Consider the following 19,953-nt stretch of genomic DNA (forward strand, 5'->3'; position numbering starts at 1 on the left):
ACGGTCGCTGTATTGCCGTCGGAGGAGCGAAGCGCGGTGTAGTCTGGAAGCGTTGGCTGCCAGCGAAGACTGGAGGGTCGCTGCCACGGGTTTGCTGTTACGATTCCTGCGATCGCTTGGATCAGAGGAATGGACGAGGCGTAGCTGTCTTCTGAGAGATCGGAGTCAGCAATAGGGTCATGGTACAAGTGGAGTCAGCGCATACAGCAGGTGGTGGTTGCATCATGGAAGTCAGGCAAAAGGGGCGCGTCATCGTCGTAGGCAGTATGAGGCGGGTAGAGTTGGGTTCATCGGGTAGGCTGCTCTAAGGACCGTTACCCATCGCGATGGGCCCGGATGGGCTGGCATCGCCGTTATCCATCGCGGCCAGGCTGGCATCGCCGTTACCCATCGCGATGGGCCCGGATGGGCTGGCATCGCCGTTATCCATCGCGGCCAGGCTGGCATCGCCGTTACCCATCGCGATGGGCCCGGCCGGGCTGGCATCGCCGTTATCCATCACAATAGGCTGGCATCACTGTTATCCATCACGATGGGCTGGCATCACTGTTGCCCATCGCGGCCGGGCTGGCATCACTGTTACCCATCAATGGGCCCGGCCGGGCTGGCATCGCCGTTATCCATCGCGATGGGCCCGGATGGGCTGGCATCGCCGTTTATCCATCACAATAGGCTGGCATCGCCGTTACCCATCGCGATGGGCCCGGCCGGGCTGGCATCGCCGTTATCCATCACAATAGGCTGGCATCACTGTTATCCATCACGATGGGCTGGCATCACTGTTGCCCATCGCGGCCGGGCTGGCATCACTGTTACCCATCAATGGGCCCGGCCGGGCTGGCATCGCCGTTATCCATCGCGATGGGCCCGGATGGGCTGGCATCGCCGTTATCCATCACAATAGGCTGGCATCACTGTTATCCATCACGATGGGCTGGCATCACTGTTGCCCATCGCGATGGGCCCGGCCGGGCTGGCATGAAGCCAAAATTCACTTTGTGTGTTTTCAGCGCACGGACTGAAAAGTAGGTTTTGGACGCTGCCAACGCAACGGACTGTACATGCATAACCCCCGTAAGCGGACAACCCCCGACGACACTTGATCCAGAGGAAGCGAATGTCGCTTGTTAGGATGGCATAATCCCTTGACTCTGTCTTGTTTTCGCAATGTAATTTGTGATTTGAAGGTGACCTGGGGAATCGGGGAATCGAAGGTTGCAAATAAAGTACCTTTCTTCCTCGGGTCTCATACTACTTTAACCAAGACCGACCTACATACACCATTATATCATAATTACTGATGAGAATTCTCTACTCAAGTTACCCTAGAAATGTTGTCTGCGATCTCATTACTTACAAAATTGTGGTTCGTGAACGGCAAGTGATTGTTCGGAAGTGAACGTATCGGCACAACCTTGTTGGATGTATGGAGATGATGAATTTCAACCTTCAGTATCATGGAATCTATCAAAGGCCCTCGGAATTCTCGCAATCTCAAACTGAATCCGCGCTACCGCGCTTAAAGTTGCTCCAGGCGTGGTACCTGGCACATAAATATATATTTATCCAACCATGAACGAGGCCAACGTTGGGGACACACTGCGCTCTGCGGCTCATCCAACAGTCAGAGGTCGCAAACTATTGACAATATGAATTTGCTTGCTCTCTCAGCCTACGAAAGTCAGTTGCAAGGAGGCAATATCTGGATGGTGCCCAAGGTCAGTTCTATCTGTCTTCCCAATATCTCATTTACGTGCTCGATAATATCATCCAGACAACGCGTGTTGCTTGTTCCAGCCTCGGCTTATTTTGTCAATACCTAAAACGAAAATTAGCGGCCAACTATGCTGCAGGTTGGTAGCGGGGTGTCCGATTCAACGTTAAAAGGTACGGTTCCCCTTAAGTCGAGCTGCTCCAATGCCCAACTCTGTTGGCGCTGTTTCCATATTCTCATCTTAGTGTGTATTTTCAGAGATTTCATTCAACCTGTTTCGGCCATCCGAGTTCTCTTTACAAAATAAGCCTCGTTCCGTCCTTGTCCGCGTCCCATGGCTCAACATGAGACATAAGTCCACCATTCAAAAATTTGCTCGCCATGAAACCCGGCTGGTTACTTTTTTTGCTCACGGCCGAGTCTTATTTGCCCTTTTGGTTGCAATCCAATCACATTACCTTCATGTGAGAGATTATCATCACTGGTCTGGTTCCATGACGAACCTGCGTTTCCTCTACAACTCCGTCGTTATATGATACATGTTTGTTAGTATCTGAACCTCTAAGAGACCATTACCAGCCAGGCGTATGAGGGAATACAGCTTGGTCCCTTCACGGCCCAGGCATTGGCAGCCATGGCGCACATCCACGCTTTCTCCGGGTGTTGTATTATGATAGGAACGTGCCACAAAGCGGCCCATTGGCCGGGAGAGAGCGTACATGGGATGTAACCCGACCACCAGGCAACACTGTCCTATTTCCCATATACCGAAGCAGTAGGACAAACGGACCGCCGCAAAAGGATCGGACGCCATCAACGTTCCCCAGACCGTCCCGTATCCTACACCGATCGCGTGACACAGCCCGCCCCCCCAGGCGCAAGCCACATGGCAGAAAACATTCTGAACCCCGACCGACCACGGCGTGGGCTTTGGTTGCGGGTAAGGTTTACGCGGCCCGGTGGCGGCCGCTTGCAGGACCTCAGATACCGTGGGACGGCGTGATGTACCGGGGAGTATTAACCCATCACGCCCCCCTCCCCCCACCCCCTCTCTCGTGTAACGTACAACGGACTGCTGCTGTGCGACTGGACGGTCAGCACACGCCGGCCGGAGACACAACTGGGCCTAGAGCTCCCGCATCAGGGACACATTGTGAATTTATTTTGCATCTGGTCTTTAGGCTGTTCTATAACGTTTCCTCGTGGTAACCCAACACCCTTTTCTCCCATGAACAGACGTTGGAGGGATCATACTGTTACGATGAACGGGGACCAAAACGCTCAAGGCCTCTTCTTCTCGTCCCACTTCCTCACAATATCCCCAATCAGATCCCTCCCCGCCTCCGCCCCCTCCACTCTTAACCTCTCCGCCTCGAACCGCCCCTGCCTCACCCTGGCCTCGGCCACGACGTCCCGTCGCGGCCTCTCGCCCATCGCCCGCGCGCATGCGAGCTCCAGGAGCCGCAGAGTGATGCCCGCGAACCCCGCGGCGACGTTCAGCAGGGCCAGCAGCGTCCTGAAGACCGCCAGGGGCACCTCCAGCGCCGCCCTCGGTGTGCCCCGTCCCGCCCGCGCGAGGACCGGCGGCCGCGAGACGGCCGACGCGAGCTCGAGCAGGGGCGCGGCGGCGAGGAAGCCGAGCATCTGCGCGTATGTGTAGGTCCGCAGATTGCTCGCGTAGAGTTTCGGCTCGCACGGTGATGCGAGCTTGTACAAGGTGAAGTCGAGGAGGTTGAAGAGGCCGAACGCCACGAGGGCGAGGATCGTCAGGGGAGCTTTCGAGGGGGGGACCCGGCCGTTAGCATAGCGTTAATAATGGACGGCCCGCGCAACTCACCTCTCAGTATGTGAAGTCCCAGCTTTCCCCAGTGCCCTCCCTTCGCATCCTCCACAACACTCCCAAACGCTTGCCCAATCCCCAGAACCAGCCCCGTGACCGGGTCCCCAGGACTGACCAGGTCGGGCCACTTGACGAGGTTCAATGTCCTCAGAGCTTCCCCTCTCACCCTCCCGTTTTCGACGAGAACATGCGCCGCGACAGCGGACAGCTGCTGCCCGCCTGGCGTTCTCCAGACCGCGGGCCGTCCATCGTAGACGGCGCATCTTCCCTCCCTCTCGTACACCCCCAACGTCTCCACGATCTGCTCGACGCAGACCTCCTCACCGGGCCTCTCCCCCTCCAGCCCCTCCGCGAACCGCTCCGCCGCGGCGGCGTACTCGGGCTTCAGCAGCTCCCTCAGCCGCTCCTCAAACTTCTCCCCCGTCATCTCCGCGATCCCGAACCCGGACTCGGGCCCGCACCCGGCGGCGCGGACCCGCGCCGCCCAGAACGGCTGGTCTCCGGCAACGGGTACCACGAGCGTCGGCCGCCCGCTCCGCAGCGCCATCGCCGTGGTGCCGCTGCCGCCGTGACACACGATGGCCCGGACCCGCGGGAACAGCCACGCGTGCGGCGCCTCGTCGACGATGCAGACGTGCTCTAGCCCCCGCCCCGCCTCGTCCACGTCCAGGTTCGCCCACCCCTTGCATACGACGGCCCGGACGCCCGTTCGCGCCACCGCCTCGAAGACCTCCACAAACACCCCCGGTGCGTTCGCGAACGACATGCTCCCGAAGCCGATGTACACCGGCGGTGTCTCCTCGGCCGCCAGGAACCGTGCCAGCGCCTCGGGTGGCGCGTACCCGGGCGCGCGGTCGAATACGAATCCCGATATGTGCACGTTGTCAGGCCAGTCCGTCGGCTTCGGCAGCAGGCGCGGCGACCAGAGGTACGTGCAGGGGACGCCCATCCGGTTGTACTGGCTCAGCCACCAGGCGGGGGACATGGCCTCGAGGCCCATGACGTTGACCCGGACGTCGTTGACGACGGACTTCATCGCCTGGAGGAATCTGTCCCCTGCGGTCAGCTTCTGTGTCGTTTCGTTTGCCCCCCTCCACCCCCTTTCCTGCTCTGTGTACCGCGAGAATTGCGGATGAGAGAGAAAGACGAAAATGGGCTCACATCACATCCGTAAACCACCACGAAATGACGTTCTTCGCACGGCTCGGCTTCTTCAGCGCCCAGCCCGCCTGCGAATGAGGGATCTCCTTGGAGTAGATCCTCGGGTTCATACCGAAGAGGTGCAGCGGCACCCCCAGCCTCGCCGCCACCGACGTTTGGTTGTAGACGTGCATCGTTGACATGACCAAGTCCGCTATGAACGCATCCCCCTCGCCTTCTTTGCCATCGGGGTCCGGGTCGCCGACGCAGGCCCCCCACCACCTCTCGCCCATCTCCCGGAAGTCGGCCCTGATCGTCGGCACGAGCTTATTCAGCTCCTCGCGCGGCAGCAGCCGCCTCTCCATCATGGTCTTGATATCTGTCTTGCCGATCGAGTAGAACCCGACGCCCGCGGCCTCGACGGCGGCCCGGTACGGCGGGTGGCTCGCGATGCGCACGCAGTGGCCGTGGCGCCGCTGGAGCAGCGTGGCGATCGCTAGCGAAGGCTGGAGGTCGCCGCGCGAACCCATGAAGAGGATGACGATGTTGAGACGCATCTGGGCCGCCGTCTCGGCGAAAGCAACGGAGTCGTCGTCATCGTTGGGGCCACCAACCCCCTGGCTCTGCTTCCCGTTGGACATGGTGGATGCGAAAGGGAGGGATATGTCTGCACACTACGGTCGTGGTATCGGACGAGGTCATTGACGAAAAGACACGTCGGGCGGGTGCACCTGCAAGTTTATGCCAATCTCGCAGCGCATCCTCACTGTTGCTATACTTTCAATGTATGGTTGATTAATCTATGGGATCAGCCTCCCGTACACCAAAGTCTTACGTGAGACGCCATTCCTGCTGGTCTCCAATGAATAAGCAGGCCAAGGACTAGAACGGGGTTAGGCTGAATGAGGGAACCCTGCGACGTATCATATTCGAATTCATTGAGTCCAAGGTGGTTCGGTTCCGAAAGTAGCGAAGACGAAGGGGGAAGAAACCGAAGAAAAAAAGAAAGAAAGATGCTCCAGAACCCTGTCAACACGACGCGCACATTCTCGCCAATTCATCGCAGGATTCGCCATCGCCTCGCCGCTCCATCGTGGTAGCAGATCTCGGCGTCGGAAAAAGCGGACCATGAGTCCCGGGGCCGCAGAGACCCGCCGACCTGGCCGTCGGGCAGCTCTCGGCATCCCATGGCCGCGAAAAGAAAAGCAAAAAAAGCAAAAAAGAAAAAGAAAAGAAAGTGGTCATGTCATCTCTTACTCGGATTTGCCACTCCTTCACCCCACGGGCTGAGCTGCCACTGTCGTCGCGCAAGGAATAAACACTTTTTTTCCTTTCTTTTTTTCTTTTTGGTTTTCGCCTCTTGAACAAAAAGGTTCCAAGTTCAGACCAACGCCAGAGACGCCATGACCTTGATCGGCCAGACCTCCGATGCGAGGGACAAGGTCGAACACACAGGTTTTAGGGTGTGCGATCAGACTCATCCTTCTTCTTCTCCTATTCTGCATCTCTGTTGAGCCCGACGCTCTCAATTATTCGGTTTCGTCATCAGACGATGCCGCATACAAGAGATTAACTCGTTATGGGAAAGTAACAAAAGACCGACGGAGACCGGACTGCAGTTGTCCATGGCGTCTGAAGCCCTCGGCCGGTTGCCGCAAAGGGCAATGCCAATAAAGAAAGTCTGCTGGTCTGGTGGTGAATGGGAACCCCCCAAGGACCGTTGTTAGCCATGGACGGCAACGCTACGACATCCTAAAAGCCTGACTCAACTAGGAAAAGTCAACGTTATTGTCTCAAGCGGTTGGAATCTGTCTAGAAGGTTCAGCGAGGAAGCCGCAACTTCCAGAATGCGACATGGAATGCAACAAACGGCGTTGCCGAGGCAGACATTGCCCACGGGCCCTCAAGGGAAGCCCGAAATCCCCTATATTCGGCAGCTTCGATTGTCTCAAGGCGTGGAAGGAAATTAGAGGATCTTGTGGATGATGAGAGATAGCGACCCAGCCTGGCCGACAGCGGTCCGGTAGATCAGGTTTGCAGGCCCGCGTACTAGTATACGGTTCATCACCATCGATGGTCGTCTGACTCGCGAATATGTGGATACGTTGGCGGTTGGGGGCCGCATGCCACCCCGACTGACGTGGAAGAAGGCGGCAAAACTTGAGTTGATCATTGTGTCATGCATGAAGGGGATGGGGGAAGAAACCGAACACGCACCATGCCGTGGCCGTCAGCCTTAATGATCTGTGAGGCCACCAAACACTATTGTATTATGGCTTGGTGATACCTCGGAGAAGCGTCTCATGGCCGCTGGTGAAGAATCGGGCGCTTGCATTGAAGATGGCCAACTACGTAAACAAATTTTTTTGTACAAGGCCATGCGCAACCAGACCAAGGTGGGTTAACCTTAATGCTAGCGGCCTCCCACTGCAGGCACCTGACACGCCTCTGCCGACCGCTCGCACGTACTGGCGTGTGTTGGGTCAACGCAATGCCTGCTGATTCGCAGCGGTGGCGGGCTTGCTGTCGCTGAGCGTGCATGGCCCTACGCAGAATTTCGGACGGCGTCGGTCCACGTCGTTTGCAGCGTCGTAGTGGTAAGGAACAGGCCGGTGAAGAATGCTCCCCGTTCCCTCATCGTTCGAACTCATGGGGGCCACCAGAAAGATCCCCCGAGGCATGGATGGCTAGGAGGTGGAGCAGAACAAGGGGGTGTGAAGCCCGTGCTGGCAAATGACAGCGACAAGTGACAGAAGGGCTTAGGCGAGTGGCACTGGAGCTGCCCCAAGTCTTTCTTCGTATCATGAGGGTGTTAGTGCAAAGGGTGAAAGTTGAGATGAAACCATTGTAAATCACTCGAGACCGAGGTCCGAGGGTGCAGGCTCGTCAAGGTGTCGCCCAAGATGATCGGCGCAGGGATATCGGCCTATGGCAGTCCTTGTCAGAGGATGTCCTAGGCTTGGTGGGCTGGCCCGCTGGCCGCCCAGAGAGGGCCTGGAGACAACTGTGTCTCGTTTCGCCCGTGGTCATGACGCACGCGCGACATCGGGTCCGAGGCGATAAGTGGAGGGGTAGAAGGCTGGGGGGAGTGGGTAGGTGAGTGATGAAGAGAAAACAACGACTAAGAAGAAAGCCGAGGAATGTTAGGGGTTGACCAGCAGCATCCACTAAACAAGTCCGTCCGTCGGACGAAGACGCGCGTGTCGTCTGGACGGCGTTGATAGGTAGCGTCGTAGGGCAGCCCAGTGGGAAGTGGTCCAGAAATGGTGGCCGTGGGAAAGGGGAGGAGGATCCAAGAGGAGAAAAGCCGGTATGTCGGGGCTGACGGTTTCTGGGTGCGCCCTGGAGCTAGCTAGGCCTTAGCGACCCAAGCTTCCGCGAGCCGTGTTTGCGTCACATCCCTCTCCGTCAACTCATCTTTGTCGCGGAAGCCAAGCTCGAGGCACCTTAGCTGCTACCCACACTACCTTATTTGAGGCAGCGTGAAAGGCGCCATGTGGTGTCTATCGTCCTTAGTAGATGGGTTGGCAACGTATATGATGGATGGCTGTGCTCATCGACTCTTGTCAGCGAGGCACACAATTCTATTAGAAGAGAAAGAAGGAAATAAAGACAGAAACAAAGAAGAAAAAGGTCAGAAAAAAGCGGCGCGAGGGCCAATCTACCTAGTCGTTGGCTGGTTGGAGCGATCTCTCGCAAGTCAGCGAACAGCTGGCTAGCGTGCATCTGCAAATTGCCGAAGCCGGTACTGGGCGATGCGATGACACTTTGCTGCAGCAGCGGGCAATAAGCTGCGAGAGGCGGCGAAAGGACGTTTTCTCGTGTCAAACACAACACGAAGCTTGAGCGTCAGGCCAGGTGGGTAGGTAGTCAGTCAGCCAGTCAGTGGCGTCTGGTATGTTCCCGATGGTCTCGCATCGCCGCATCGCCACATGCATCGAGGGACAACCAGTTATGACTTGGATACCCCGTCTTCGTCTTCGTCTTGAATAGGTAGTGTACTCGTGTATCCGTACATGTACTTCAGTCGTCGGATTTGGTCCTGTCTCTTGACGGTCCACCTCTGAGAATCCAGACTCCAGAATCCAGATGCGGTGGGCGGGGTAGGGTTTGCCTCCGTCTCGCGGACCTCGCAGATTGGGTTTTCTCTCTCCCCCTTTCGTCCAGTGTCCGGCGGCCGGATGCTAAGGTTATCCGCTGCAAGTGGCACGAGTTTTGAGCAAGACGAGAGACAGACAGCGCAGGGGGCCGGATGGATGACTGCGCCGGGAGCTGGGGGGACCGTTGGAGATGTTCCTGAGTCTCTTGGCCCAACGTTCCATTCCCGTCTCCAATGACAAGAGGAGTGGACATCAGCTGAAACATCTGCAATGCAGCTTCCTGAAGTGAGGTGGGTGGGGCAAGCAAGTCTCGGACCCCTCCCCCTCCATCCTTCCACAGCCAAACCCAAAACCCACACCTTTTTGACCTCGTTTGCGTTCACACGGCAGGTGCGTCCACCGTCCACCGTCCATCTCCGTCCGTCCTTGCGCTGGAGGTAAGAGAGGGTAGGGTACTTACCTACCTAGGTAAGAGAGAAGGAGGGAGGAAAGAAAAGAAAAGAAAAGAAAAAGAAAGGCACGTACTGCCTGCCCATCTACATCGCACATACACCATAAACAAGACAGGACAGAGCGAACGGCTCTGGGATGCCGTACCTTAGTTCTCAGGTATCCATCCGCCTTTGGGACGCTCCAGGCTGGCTCCTCTTTTCCATCCTCGCCATTCTCGCCATTCGGTGACCCTGGCTACCTGCATGGTTTACTACACGTACCTAGTGTACGTACTTGGCACACATAGGAACCTAGGTAGATATGTAGGTAGGCTGATGGAACATAGCCGGCGGGCAAGGCCAGTTATGAGTGCGTATAAAACGCGCCTAGCGTGCCCGATGATGTGCCGTGTTGCGAGGGAGGGGATGCGATTCTGGAGAGAGCGAATAATTCGACCCATATCTGGATGGGATGGTCGAAGATGGGACAGAGGCCATACTAGCTTGTTTTATAGCGAGGGAGGTGCCCTGTAGACAATAGGATGATCTTTGGCCATTGCAATCGAGCGAGCCACTCGTGCCTTTCCTTGTCTTGAGCAAGGCGAGGTAGCAACTGTCGCCGGCTTGCTTCATGTTACCTTCGTTGAGGAGGCTGGATCACAGTACCGTACCATCGTGCGGATAGTAGATCCTACCTAAACCTCCTCCAACATGCCAAAGGTTAAAGCGGTACTTGTATATATACATTGTATATTTTTCTCGCTGGTTGGCAAGTCCGGCAAGTACTCTGCCAACATTCAACATGTTCACCCTCACCTTACCTTGGATATGTAGGTAGGTAGGTAGTAGGCAGGCACAATACCCTTGTACGATGCCTTTATGTCCAATGTACCTACCGGGCTTACATTGGTAGGTATGTACCTAGGTAGTGATTGCATGTGCCACAACTGTAACCCGTCGACAAGAATAGGACATCCCCCAACCCAGCCCCGGTCCCTTTCCCTTCGCTACCACAAAAAAGCCCTACATACGGATACAGTTCGTCGGTAGGTACATGGTAGTTAGTGCATTCGTATCCGGCAGGCTTAGCAGAGATGCGAGAAGCCACCTTCCAGGAGCAAGACAATATTCGTCTACATGATACCTAATCACCACCCCCAAGTGGTTTCTGCAGCTGCAACAGTGTGTATGTACGATGTATGTGTACATGGTACGGAATGAAGACGATGGGTGGCGGGACAGACGCGCCGGGTCACGGAAGGGGCGTCTCGTCATCCCACAACCGGCCCCAAGTAAAGGGTTGGCCCCGGCAAGTCCAGCAACTCACCTGCGGGAATGCCGCGGGAGAAGATCCCTTCCCACCCACCCAATCTGGTCCGATCCTGGTCGTGACTCGACTTATCCCCATCATCTACACCACCTACCTACACAAGTACATGGTGATGGTTCCATCCTGTTGCACTCAAACCATCAGTCCGCCCGCAGCGACACCTGAACCCGTATCAGCTCCAACACCGCCGCCATGACTTCTTCCTCCCTTCGTCGTCCTTTTATTTTGCAGCCGCCAACATCAGCACAAGCGCAAGCACAAGCAAAAGCATCCGGACCTGGGCCTGCCTGGGCCAGGAGGCTGTCAGCTGTCATAAACATTACTTAACGTAACGTAAGGTAGCATGCCTACCCGTACACCGGTTACGAGCTGCGCTGGATGGATCCGAGTCTGAACTTCACCCTCATGCACCCTGATACGGAGTCTATCCGATTCCCTGGAGCCCCCGTCACCCGTCAACTCATCTTTCAACCTCCTATGCATCCGACGGTACCTTACACACTACAACCGCGGGACGACCGAATCCTTGGTGGATCAGGAGCGGAGCGGAGCATCCATCCTTCTTAACCATGCTAGGAGGTACGAATACTCACAACACGAACCCTTCCCCCTCCGCATGTATACAAACTGCCTAGGGTAGTTTCCCATGTATGATGCGCAGATTAGCCCAGCTCTCCTACCGACTTCCCAACATATCTCGGACTACTTCTAACCCATCCTTGCGATTTTCTTGGATCTTGTTCGAAGGGGTGGGGGCCCACCCTCACCTCCTTTGTCCCTCTCCAGCTCAACCCTACACCTCCGAGGCAAGCTGACTGACTACAGATCACCGCAGCCATGATCCTTCACAGTCGACGCAAATGTGACGCCGTCGACCAGTTGGGCCGTCCTCCCATCCATGATCCCATGCTGCTCGTTACCCTTTCCACGAATCTTGATATCCCCGGCTTGCAGCAGCCCCGTCTTGAAACGTAGAGTCAGATATGCAAAAGCCAATCGCAATCGGCGCATTCGCCGCCCCCCCTCCTCTCCTCGGCATACCCGCCACGGGTTGTCCGCTGGCCATGTATCGAGATGGTCCAACTTATCCCATGCTCTGCGCTCTGCGCTCTGCGCTGCTGCTATCCAACTCCATGCAGCGCCGGTCCTTGCAGACGCCATACGGTGTCTTCGTACTCTGCGATGCCCTGCATCACATCAGCCCTCACGGCGGTGGTCTTAACCCCCTCCCCCTTGGTTTCCACGCCGCCCCATCTGTTCTCCCCTGCGATAGAGACCTTATTCGCTGACACTCGTTAACTCTCAAGGGGCGTGGCTGCGCTGCATTCGGGTGTATGCTGCGCAAACGGAAACAACAGAAAGGAATGGAATAACGGGATCTGCCACTGGTCCATCCTTGCCGGGATAGCGCTGAGTAAAGATATGTTTGCACGCTATATGCTGGATGACTTCGTCTCATCTGGTGTGTGGGTGGGTAAGTAGTCAGCATCGCTGTATCACCCATAGGGGCCATGATCCCTGCTGCTATCTGAATGCTGATGGCGGGGCTAGAGGAGCACACGATGGAGAAATGCCGTCCCAAGGGACCTGAGCTGCCAAAGATCGATATCATGACCTGCTACTAATGTAGGAGGCACCCAGGGCTGTGCTAAACAGTATTATCAGCATGCCGAAGGGGGAACGTTGGACTTCCGCGCCACCTAGGACGCTTACCCTGGACATTGACAGAAACGAGGCAGATGCACATGCGTTCCGCATGTGCAACTGTGACGAAAACCAGACGTCCGCCACCTGCAGTCAACAAGCGGCCGCCCAGGGTAATAGCATACTTGTAGTTCGTCTTGGATTGGACGACGAAGCAAATGGGACTGCCCGCCTCCCGCCAGTTCGTACACCTCACCCACTTGTGCGCCCCGCCAAGGTGCGTTGTCTGTTGTCATGAGCCGGCCAGGAGTCTCGGGCTACTACCTACACCACAAGCAATGATACAAGCCCCCTCGCAAGCAGGGACCGGAAACCATCATTTCGAAAAGAAAGAAAAAAGAAGGACGAGAAGAACCCCATTCATGGAAACACCCACCCACGTACACGGACTTGGCGCCTTGTGTTGGGAAGTGGGACGGGGGGTGCAAGTTCACAGACAGCGAGAGACGTTTTCTACGCCGAGGGCACGGACTGGCGTCGCATCTAGAGTCAGTTGAGTACGGATAGCTGAGACCAAACAGAGAGGGTTGCCAGGCAGTCAGTCCATCTTCCAGGAAGTTCAGCTAGGAGGGTTTGAATCCCTCTCCCCCCCCAAATAATCTCATCTCCGTCAAATTAGAGTCGGCCATTATCCTATCCGAAAGCATCGCGTGGCTGCAGCGCCGTTGAGCATTGCAACAGCAACACATGTACGAAGCACTCAAGAACAATGGCAATAAGGAAGCACTAAGCCGTTGGCAGAGTTTACCGTCCCTCCCTGTCGCCTTGTGGCTTCTCTGGTGCGCCCAGCCATGTGGTTTTCTATCGGGCACCCCCCTCTCTCCTCTGGCCGCTTGCATTCGTCCGTCTACCTAATGCCGTCTCAACGGTATCATTCCAGTGCCGGCAACGCGATGGCGCCTCATCTGACGGCCGAGAAAAAGGAATAACCACATCACAGACGGGAGCCACCGGGCGACATGGACAAAGCGATTGTACCCCGGCATTCGCCTCGGCATCTCCCGAGCGACAGAAGATTCACACTGCACATGCCCGTGGTCTGGTGTGGTGATTCAGCCCCCCTTTCCCCATCACGGTCAGATACTAATCCGGTCAGAGATGGTGCGCCTGAGCCCTGTCCCCTCATTCACGGTCCACCCCATCACGGATCCCAGGCTCTTCAAACGGACCACTCCCTTGACAAGTTTCACGCCCAATCCCGGGTCTCAGCTCGCAGATCGATGGAGAGCCTGCGCCTCAGGGCCTCCGAATAGTAACCGACCCACCAGGCCAGTACCCATAGTGGTCGGTCCATCGCGCAACCGCGCTTCTTGTTCGTTGTGTCGCGTCCCTGTCGACCCGGAAAGCGTGCCAATGGAACGAACATGAGATAGATCTCGGCCGCCCTGCCACGGCTATATCACGTCTGTTATCGGCCTGGTTGGCTCAGTTATTTGAAAATCGAAGCCCTGCCCAGCCGTTTCCCCTGCGAAGATCATGGTTCAGACGGAGCGTCTGACGCCATAATCTTCTTTTTGGTCTAACCTGATGCACAGCACAAGACCAAAGAGAATCAATCGCCCTAGTCGCCGGTAACGAAGAGCGCGCTAAGCTACCGCAGCAGCAGCAGGCGTGGCCCTCCAAATTCGAAAACCACCTTGGACTACTGACGCTGAGCGCGACTCCCAACTGTGCCATCGCTGCGTAGCATAAGGACGAGGGCGGCTAAGGGACAAACTGCAAGCACAACACTAGCGGGACAAACATAGCATACCTATAGGTACCTAGGTAACATGGCATGGCATAGGTGGTAGGATGGCACAGCACGGCACGGCATGGCATAGCACACGGCATGGCACACAGCACGGCACGGCATAGCATAAAACAGCACCGGACAACAATGGCGCAGCGACGAGCAGAAATGGCGAAGAAGTGTCGCTCTCGCCCACACCCACGCCTACCTACGTAGACCTGCACAACACACACACACACACCCCCTTGTGCCAGTTACACAAATCAACCCGAGACACACTCTCCACCCCCCCCTCCCCCCCTGTCCCTGGACCAAGTGGACATGGACCCTCGTCGAGGCCAGCGGCCAGTCGGGGGCTTTTTCCTCCCCACCGGCGCGCCCAAACCTACTGTGGGGAAGTCTAAACATCGACTACATCCCTTTCCCTTCAACGCATAATGCCCAGCATCCTTGCGTCGCCGCAAGTGGAAACTTTGACCAGATTCTCTAGCCTCTCCCTCTCCTCTCTGCACACTCATCATACGTGCTGGCTCCAGTTGCGAGCCTCTTGTCTGCCCCAATCTTTCTCTCCGATGCTTGCCCGTGGCTTTCGAGCTTTGCCCCAGTCTAGTCGCCGGGTGTGTGTGTTGGAATCGGAGCCCTGACCTAACAGAGCAGACAGTAGCACCAGCCGCACACCCGGGCTCGGTCCAGCCATCTGGTCGTCGTCCATGTATCCGTACCGTACCCTCTTCAAACGTCTTTGACCTACCAAGTCATGGCCTGAGAGGCTGCTGCTGCTGCCGCCTCTGTTCTGACCATCTCTACACCCTCCGCCCGGATTCCCAAACAGCTACCGTCTTCAATCCCTGCCGTCGCTTCATGCCTTCTCTACACAGCCCTACTACTTGCTGTGTTCCCTGGGCCCCCAGGCTTGTCCCCGTCCCTCGCTGACCATCCATCCTATCTTTTTTTTGTTTCCTTCTTTCTTGACCTTTCCCAAACGCTGGCCTTGGAACTCCTCCTTCTCACTTCCTCGCCGCCAATGGTGCATGTCTGAAAGCCCCTCCCACGATATCAGTTACAATCCGGTCCATATTGAGGTTGGATTGCGCATGTTTCTTGTCCATGGCATGATTGCACCAACGTTCCCGAAACGAAACTTTGACGAACCTCGCCAAGGTGGTCGCCGACCTTGAGGAGGACTGCTCGAGAAACGTATCGGCCGCCCCGTGGTTTCGTTCGTGCTCCTCCTGTCTCAGGGCAAGACGAAAAGACGGAGGGAGACTGAAAGAGGGCTCGCTTTCGGAATAGCAATAATCTGGAAACGGCACTATCGTCCGGAAAACCACTCTGACGGACCCGATCAACGTCTCCCCAGCTGACACTGCCACCCATCACCACCCCCCTTGATCGTACAGCTTTGGGATCTCAGCTCTATACCGGGGAGGAGGCGCTGTTTCCTCTGTTTCTCTCGGTTCGAGGTCGATCCGACATCTGCGAACTGCCAGGGCGTGTTCAAGCTAAGAGGTGTTAAAGCCTTTTCGGACGACCCTTCAAGTACACCACTGCCCGGCTTCAAGGTGTTTCGGCTGTTTCAATCCGCTTTTGGAACTGTCAGTGCGACTCTGAAACAGCGATCCCAACGATAGGTCTGATATTCTTATCGTTTGCTTCTTAACTTATCATCGCCTCCTGTATTGCCCCTTCCCCTTCCCTCCTCTCCCACCCCCCGCCTGCTGGGCGCCACACACAAAAGCTTTGGGATCGCCCATCAACCTTATCAGTTCCCTATGCTTCCCTTCACCGCTGTCACATTACCTCCCCGCCCCCAAGTTGTGCGACCTCTCGCAGCCTGGGTTTAACAGACGAGTATCCGATATATCGGACTGGATCCTAGATCGGACCCCATACTCTTCTTCTTCCTCCTCCTTCTTCAACAACAACAACAACGATAATAACAACAACACCATCGACCGTTAACAGTATAAGCAAGGTCTCTTGACGACGAACACTGGACGGAAGTCGACATCTACCATTCATCAACGACGGCAATCAGGGCATTGCAACATACGGGCAATACTCTTTGAAGGAGAAGGACGGTGCGAACATCATACGATACCATCGCCACAAACGACCGCCAAACTGGATTCGTCTCGGCGACAAGTCTTCCCTCACGTTGTCCGCGCTTGAGCGATGGACGTGACATCACTACTGAACGCAGCGGCGGGAAAAAAGCCAACTATTCGGGACAACTCACTCGAAACTACCTCTGCAATCGTCTTTGACACACACCAAAATACACCATTGTCCTTGGAGAAGACACCTTCTTCCAGGAGGACAAGCGACGCTCGAGCACCGCGGAACCGCACGCCATGGGATGCGGGCGGCTATTCTCTTCCATTAGCTCTTGACACAAAACTTTCCCTCACACATTCGAAGCCCACCTACTACTGCGAATCCGACGTGGACCAGTCGGCCTCCGCGAGTTCCTACGACGTTCCCTCGTCAAGCTGCCATTCGAGGGCCAGCTCTCTCAGTTCTTTGGCACACGAGATGGCGCATTCCGCCAACATTACCCCGATGACAAGCACACATCCAGGCCGGTACGTAGCGCAGTGCTCTTGGTTGTCCGCATAAAACATCCCTCACTTGGCCCCTATCAACTAACCCCCCGTGAAGCCTGGCGAGCCTAAGCGAGCCAGATTCGCAACTCTACGTTGCGACTAGCCGAAGGTGAGCCAGCTACGGGAGGACTGTCTTCTTTCGCTTCCAACGATTTCGACCCGCAGCATATACCATGATGTTGTTGAACTGACTTATTTCTTCAGGCCTAGCATCTCCGGCGACACGGATGCTCAATTAACGGCCAGGTAAGCAAGAGCGCGTATTCCGACCGGGTGCTGTTCTGGCACAGCCGCATCCATCTGACTGCATACGGGCGCTTACACCGGACAGACCAAACCTACCGCGTGAAGACGACGGTCAACAACACATTCCAGGAGGATTCCCAAAGTCCCCTAAGCACAAGTTCTCGGATAGCCACAGCAGCTTATCCTCTTACACGTCTTCCAACCAGTCTGGGGGCCACTCCAGGATATCTTCGTTGTCAACAGTTAGCGGTATCCAGCCGTTCACCTCCCTACTAAATGAGGTTCCGGCGTTCGACGCCAAGCTGGCAGAGCATCAGCAGAACATGTCCGGCCCGGGCATGGTTGATATCCAGCCGCCGTCGCCGAGGACGATGGCTCAGCATGATCCGGTTCTGGACCCCGCGATGAAGGGACCAGGGAGACCAGGCAGCCCCTCGGATGCGATACTCATTACACGGGGTATGGGGGGCAGCAACCGGTCCAGTCCAGCAGACGGCTTGAGGTACGTACGCGATGAAGCGAATGCTATTTCGATTTTGTGCATATCCATCATCCTGCCCTTTCAATCATCATTGCGAGAAAAACACATTTTTTTAGATTTTCTGCCAGCGAAGATGCGGAAGCTCATCGGGCAAATCTTGTCGTGCCAACGTGCCTTCCTCACTTGGCTAGCTCCCTTCACCAGCACTTTCCTCATCTTAACCTTCATCTCCTCGCCCACTTGCCCACTTCACTTGGCGTCGCTCGCTCAGCGGGTCACGTGTGTGCCGGCAGGTGGGTTTTCCTGCTCCTTCCATACGTCTTGTTGGCTTGAACGATTCCGTCGGATCTCGAGAAGGCCTCTGGATTCACCGCGATAGTCACATGGCCGTCTTTCTATCCTCCCTTTTATAAACCACATCTTACGGAGCCTAATCCTTCTTCTACTTACCTCCCTGACCCGAACATACCTATCAGCCGATATCTGTTAGCTCCGCTGGGAACTCCACTGACAAAAGGCAATCAAACAATAGTCCTCACTCGAAGCACCAAGACAACTTTAATTATCTATCTCTTCCTCAAGAGAACTCTCACGCAAGAAGCCACAAGAGAACCGTTTCGGCTCCCGATTTCGCTGCTGTCGCCGGACCCAACTTTCAGCCTTTTCCTTCCGTATCAGAAACAGCACCGTTCACAACGCAACAGTTCGGTATGTCGCCTCCTCAGTCTCCCCCGCCTGCCGCCGGCAGCGACGAGATCAAGTGCATGTACATCGAGAACTGCGACACCGGATCCCAGCCGCGCAAGGCCATCTCCCACATCTTTGGCCGCAACAAGCTCTGCACCCGCATGATCCCTGCCCACGTCTGGGTTCACTTTTGCCGCAAGCACTACCAGCGCAGTCGTTACCGCAACGCCCACGAGTACTCTAAGCTTCAGGTCGACCTTGTGCAGAAGCAGATTGCCAGAGTCCAGCAGTGGAGCGACGAGAATGAGCGCGCCGGAAAGGCGGGCGTGGTGAACAGCTGGTCGCTCGCCATCCGCAAGCGTGAGCAGAAGCGATTGGAAGACAAGAAGGAGTCGAAAAAGCGCTCCTACCAGGACGAGTCCGAGGAGGAGCAGCTCGACGGTGCCATGCTCAACGGTACCGCTGTCCCCGAGTGGCTCCTCAGCAAGTGCGGTGCCGGTTACACGACCGTAGCTATTCAGGAGATTGTTGCGCAGCTCAAGACCGAGATCGACAACGGTGGCCTCAGCCAGATCCCCGACATCGAGATTCTTCCCACCATCAGCAGCGACGGTCCTGACGAGAAGCCCAAGACTTACCTCAAGCGCAAGACGAGCGGCGGCACGGCCCACAAGCGCTCGCAATCAATGGGTGTTGCCTTGAGACCCGAGGCACTCCCGATGGCTAGGCGTGTCAGCCAGCCCAACGCGTATTGGGGACATGAAGGTTTCGATGCCAACTCTATTGAGAAGCGCCAGCGCATTACTGACATGGAAGCCGGCTTTTATGGAGACCGTAACGCCATCCCCGGCATGACCAGGGTCCCCTCTGGCATGCGCCGAATGAACATTCCGCATCGCCCTGCGTTTGGGAACATCCGCGAGAACCAGCCCGAAGAAGACTATTATCGCCAGCCCCAGATGAACTCTGGTCCTTTCGTCTTCGGTGCCGGCGGGCCTCCGGGTGGCCCTCTCCCTGCGCCTACTCCCCAGCGCCGCGGTAGCAAGTCCATGGCCTCCCATCTCGAGACTTCAACCACCATGCCTACCGCCTATCCTGACCCGCGCCGCGCCTTTCATCAGCGGTCTCAAAGTGAGATGAGCGGATTCCACCAGGGCCAGGCGCCCACCTACAGGCCCAATTCCTCCTCGGGTTTCGGCCCCTACGGATATGGCCCCAGCCCCGTCGATCAGCCGCAAGAGCAGTACAACAACACCTACCCTCGCCCTCCCGACAACCCGTTCGCACAGGCCACGCAGCCGAACTACTATGAGGATCCTCAGCGGCAGTACGCTTACGGTGCTTCTCCGTTCCAGCCCAACCCGGCCTCTCGTATGGGAACAGGTAGCGCCAACAGACACACCCGTCACCAGAGCACCCCCAACGCTCCCGGTGCCATGCATCGTGCCCCCTCGGCGCACGGCTTCACAATGGGCCCTAACATGACCACGCGCCACGACCAGCAACAACAGGGCTACGACCGGACCCCCTCGGACCACTCGCGTCACTCCTCCTATGCTACTCCGCCCATTCAATCGATGCAGCCCATGCAGTCTATGCAGTCGATGCAGCCCATGCCTGATGGCGCTCGTCACTGATTTGGACAAGATCTGAGAACTGCACTATTTCGAAGGAGGCTTTCCTTACACCTGTGATCATATGACGTTACGTCGAAACGGCATTAAAAACGGAGTCAACATCTGGGGGACGGCAAGCGGTCATTTGTGTTTCCTACCTCTCTCTTTGATCTTTATACTCTCTTTTCTTTTTTCTCTTACTCTCCTTGCACGTTCAATCAACAGCATGAGGAACAGCGGGGAAACAAACCAGCTTGTACTACAATGAACACGAATGGACCTTCTTTATCTCTTATCTCAGAATGGCGTGTCTCGGCCATTTAGGA

The 19,953-nt window shown here is 56.3% G+C and overlaps 2 protein-coding genes across 2 annotated transcripts; one reads left to right on the top strand and one right to left on the bottom strand.

Annotated features, from left to right (window-relative positions):
• Positions 1 to 2,995: 2,995 nt before the first annotated feature.
• GLRG_03352 (glycosyltransferase family 28 domain-containing protein) lies at positions 2,996 to 5,335 on the bottom strand (the record flags this gene model as incomplete). The annotated part of the gene is made up of 3 exons (XM_008094037.1): positions 2,996 to 3,489; positions 3,552 to 4,603; positions 4,716 to 5,335. 3 exons carry the CDS (start codon positions 5,333 to 5,335, stop codon positions 2,996 to 2,998), a joined length of 2,166 nt encoding a protein of 721 aa, XP_008092228.1.
• An 11,191-nt stretch (positions 5,336 to 16,526) lies between these two features.
• GLRG_03353 (uncharacterized protein) lies at positions 16,527 to 19,648 on the top strand (the record flags this gene model as incomplete). Its single annotated transcript, XM_008094038.1, has 5 exons — positions 16,527 to 16,576; positions 16,653 to 16,706; positions 16,802 to 16,843; positions 16,929 to 17,345; positions 17,857 to 19,648. 5 exons carry the CDS (start codon positions 16,527 to 16,529, stop codon positions 19,646 to 19,648), a joined length of 2,355 nt encoding a protein of 784 aa, XP_008092229.1.
• Between the last annotated feature and the right edge of the window lie 305 nt (positions 19,649 to 19,953).

This window comes from Colletotrichum graminicola (genome assembly GCF_000149035.1).
Source record: "Colletotrichum graminicola M1.001 genomic scaffold supercont1.10, whole genome shotgun sequence".
NCBI lineage: Eukaryota > Fungi > Ascomycota > Sordariomycetes > Glomerellales > Glomerellaceae > Colletotrichum > Colletotrichum graminicola.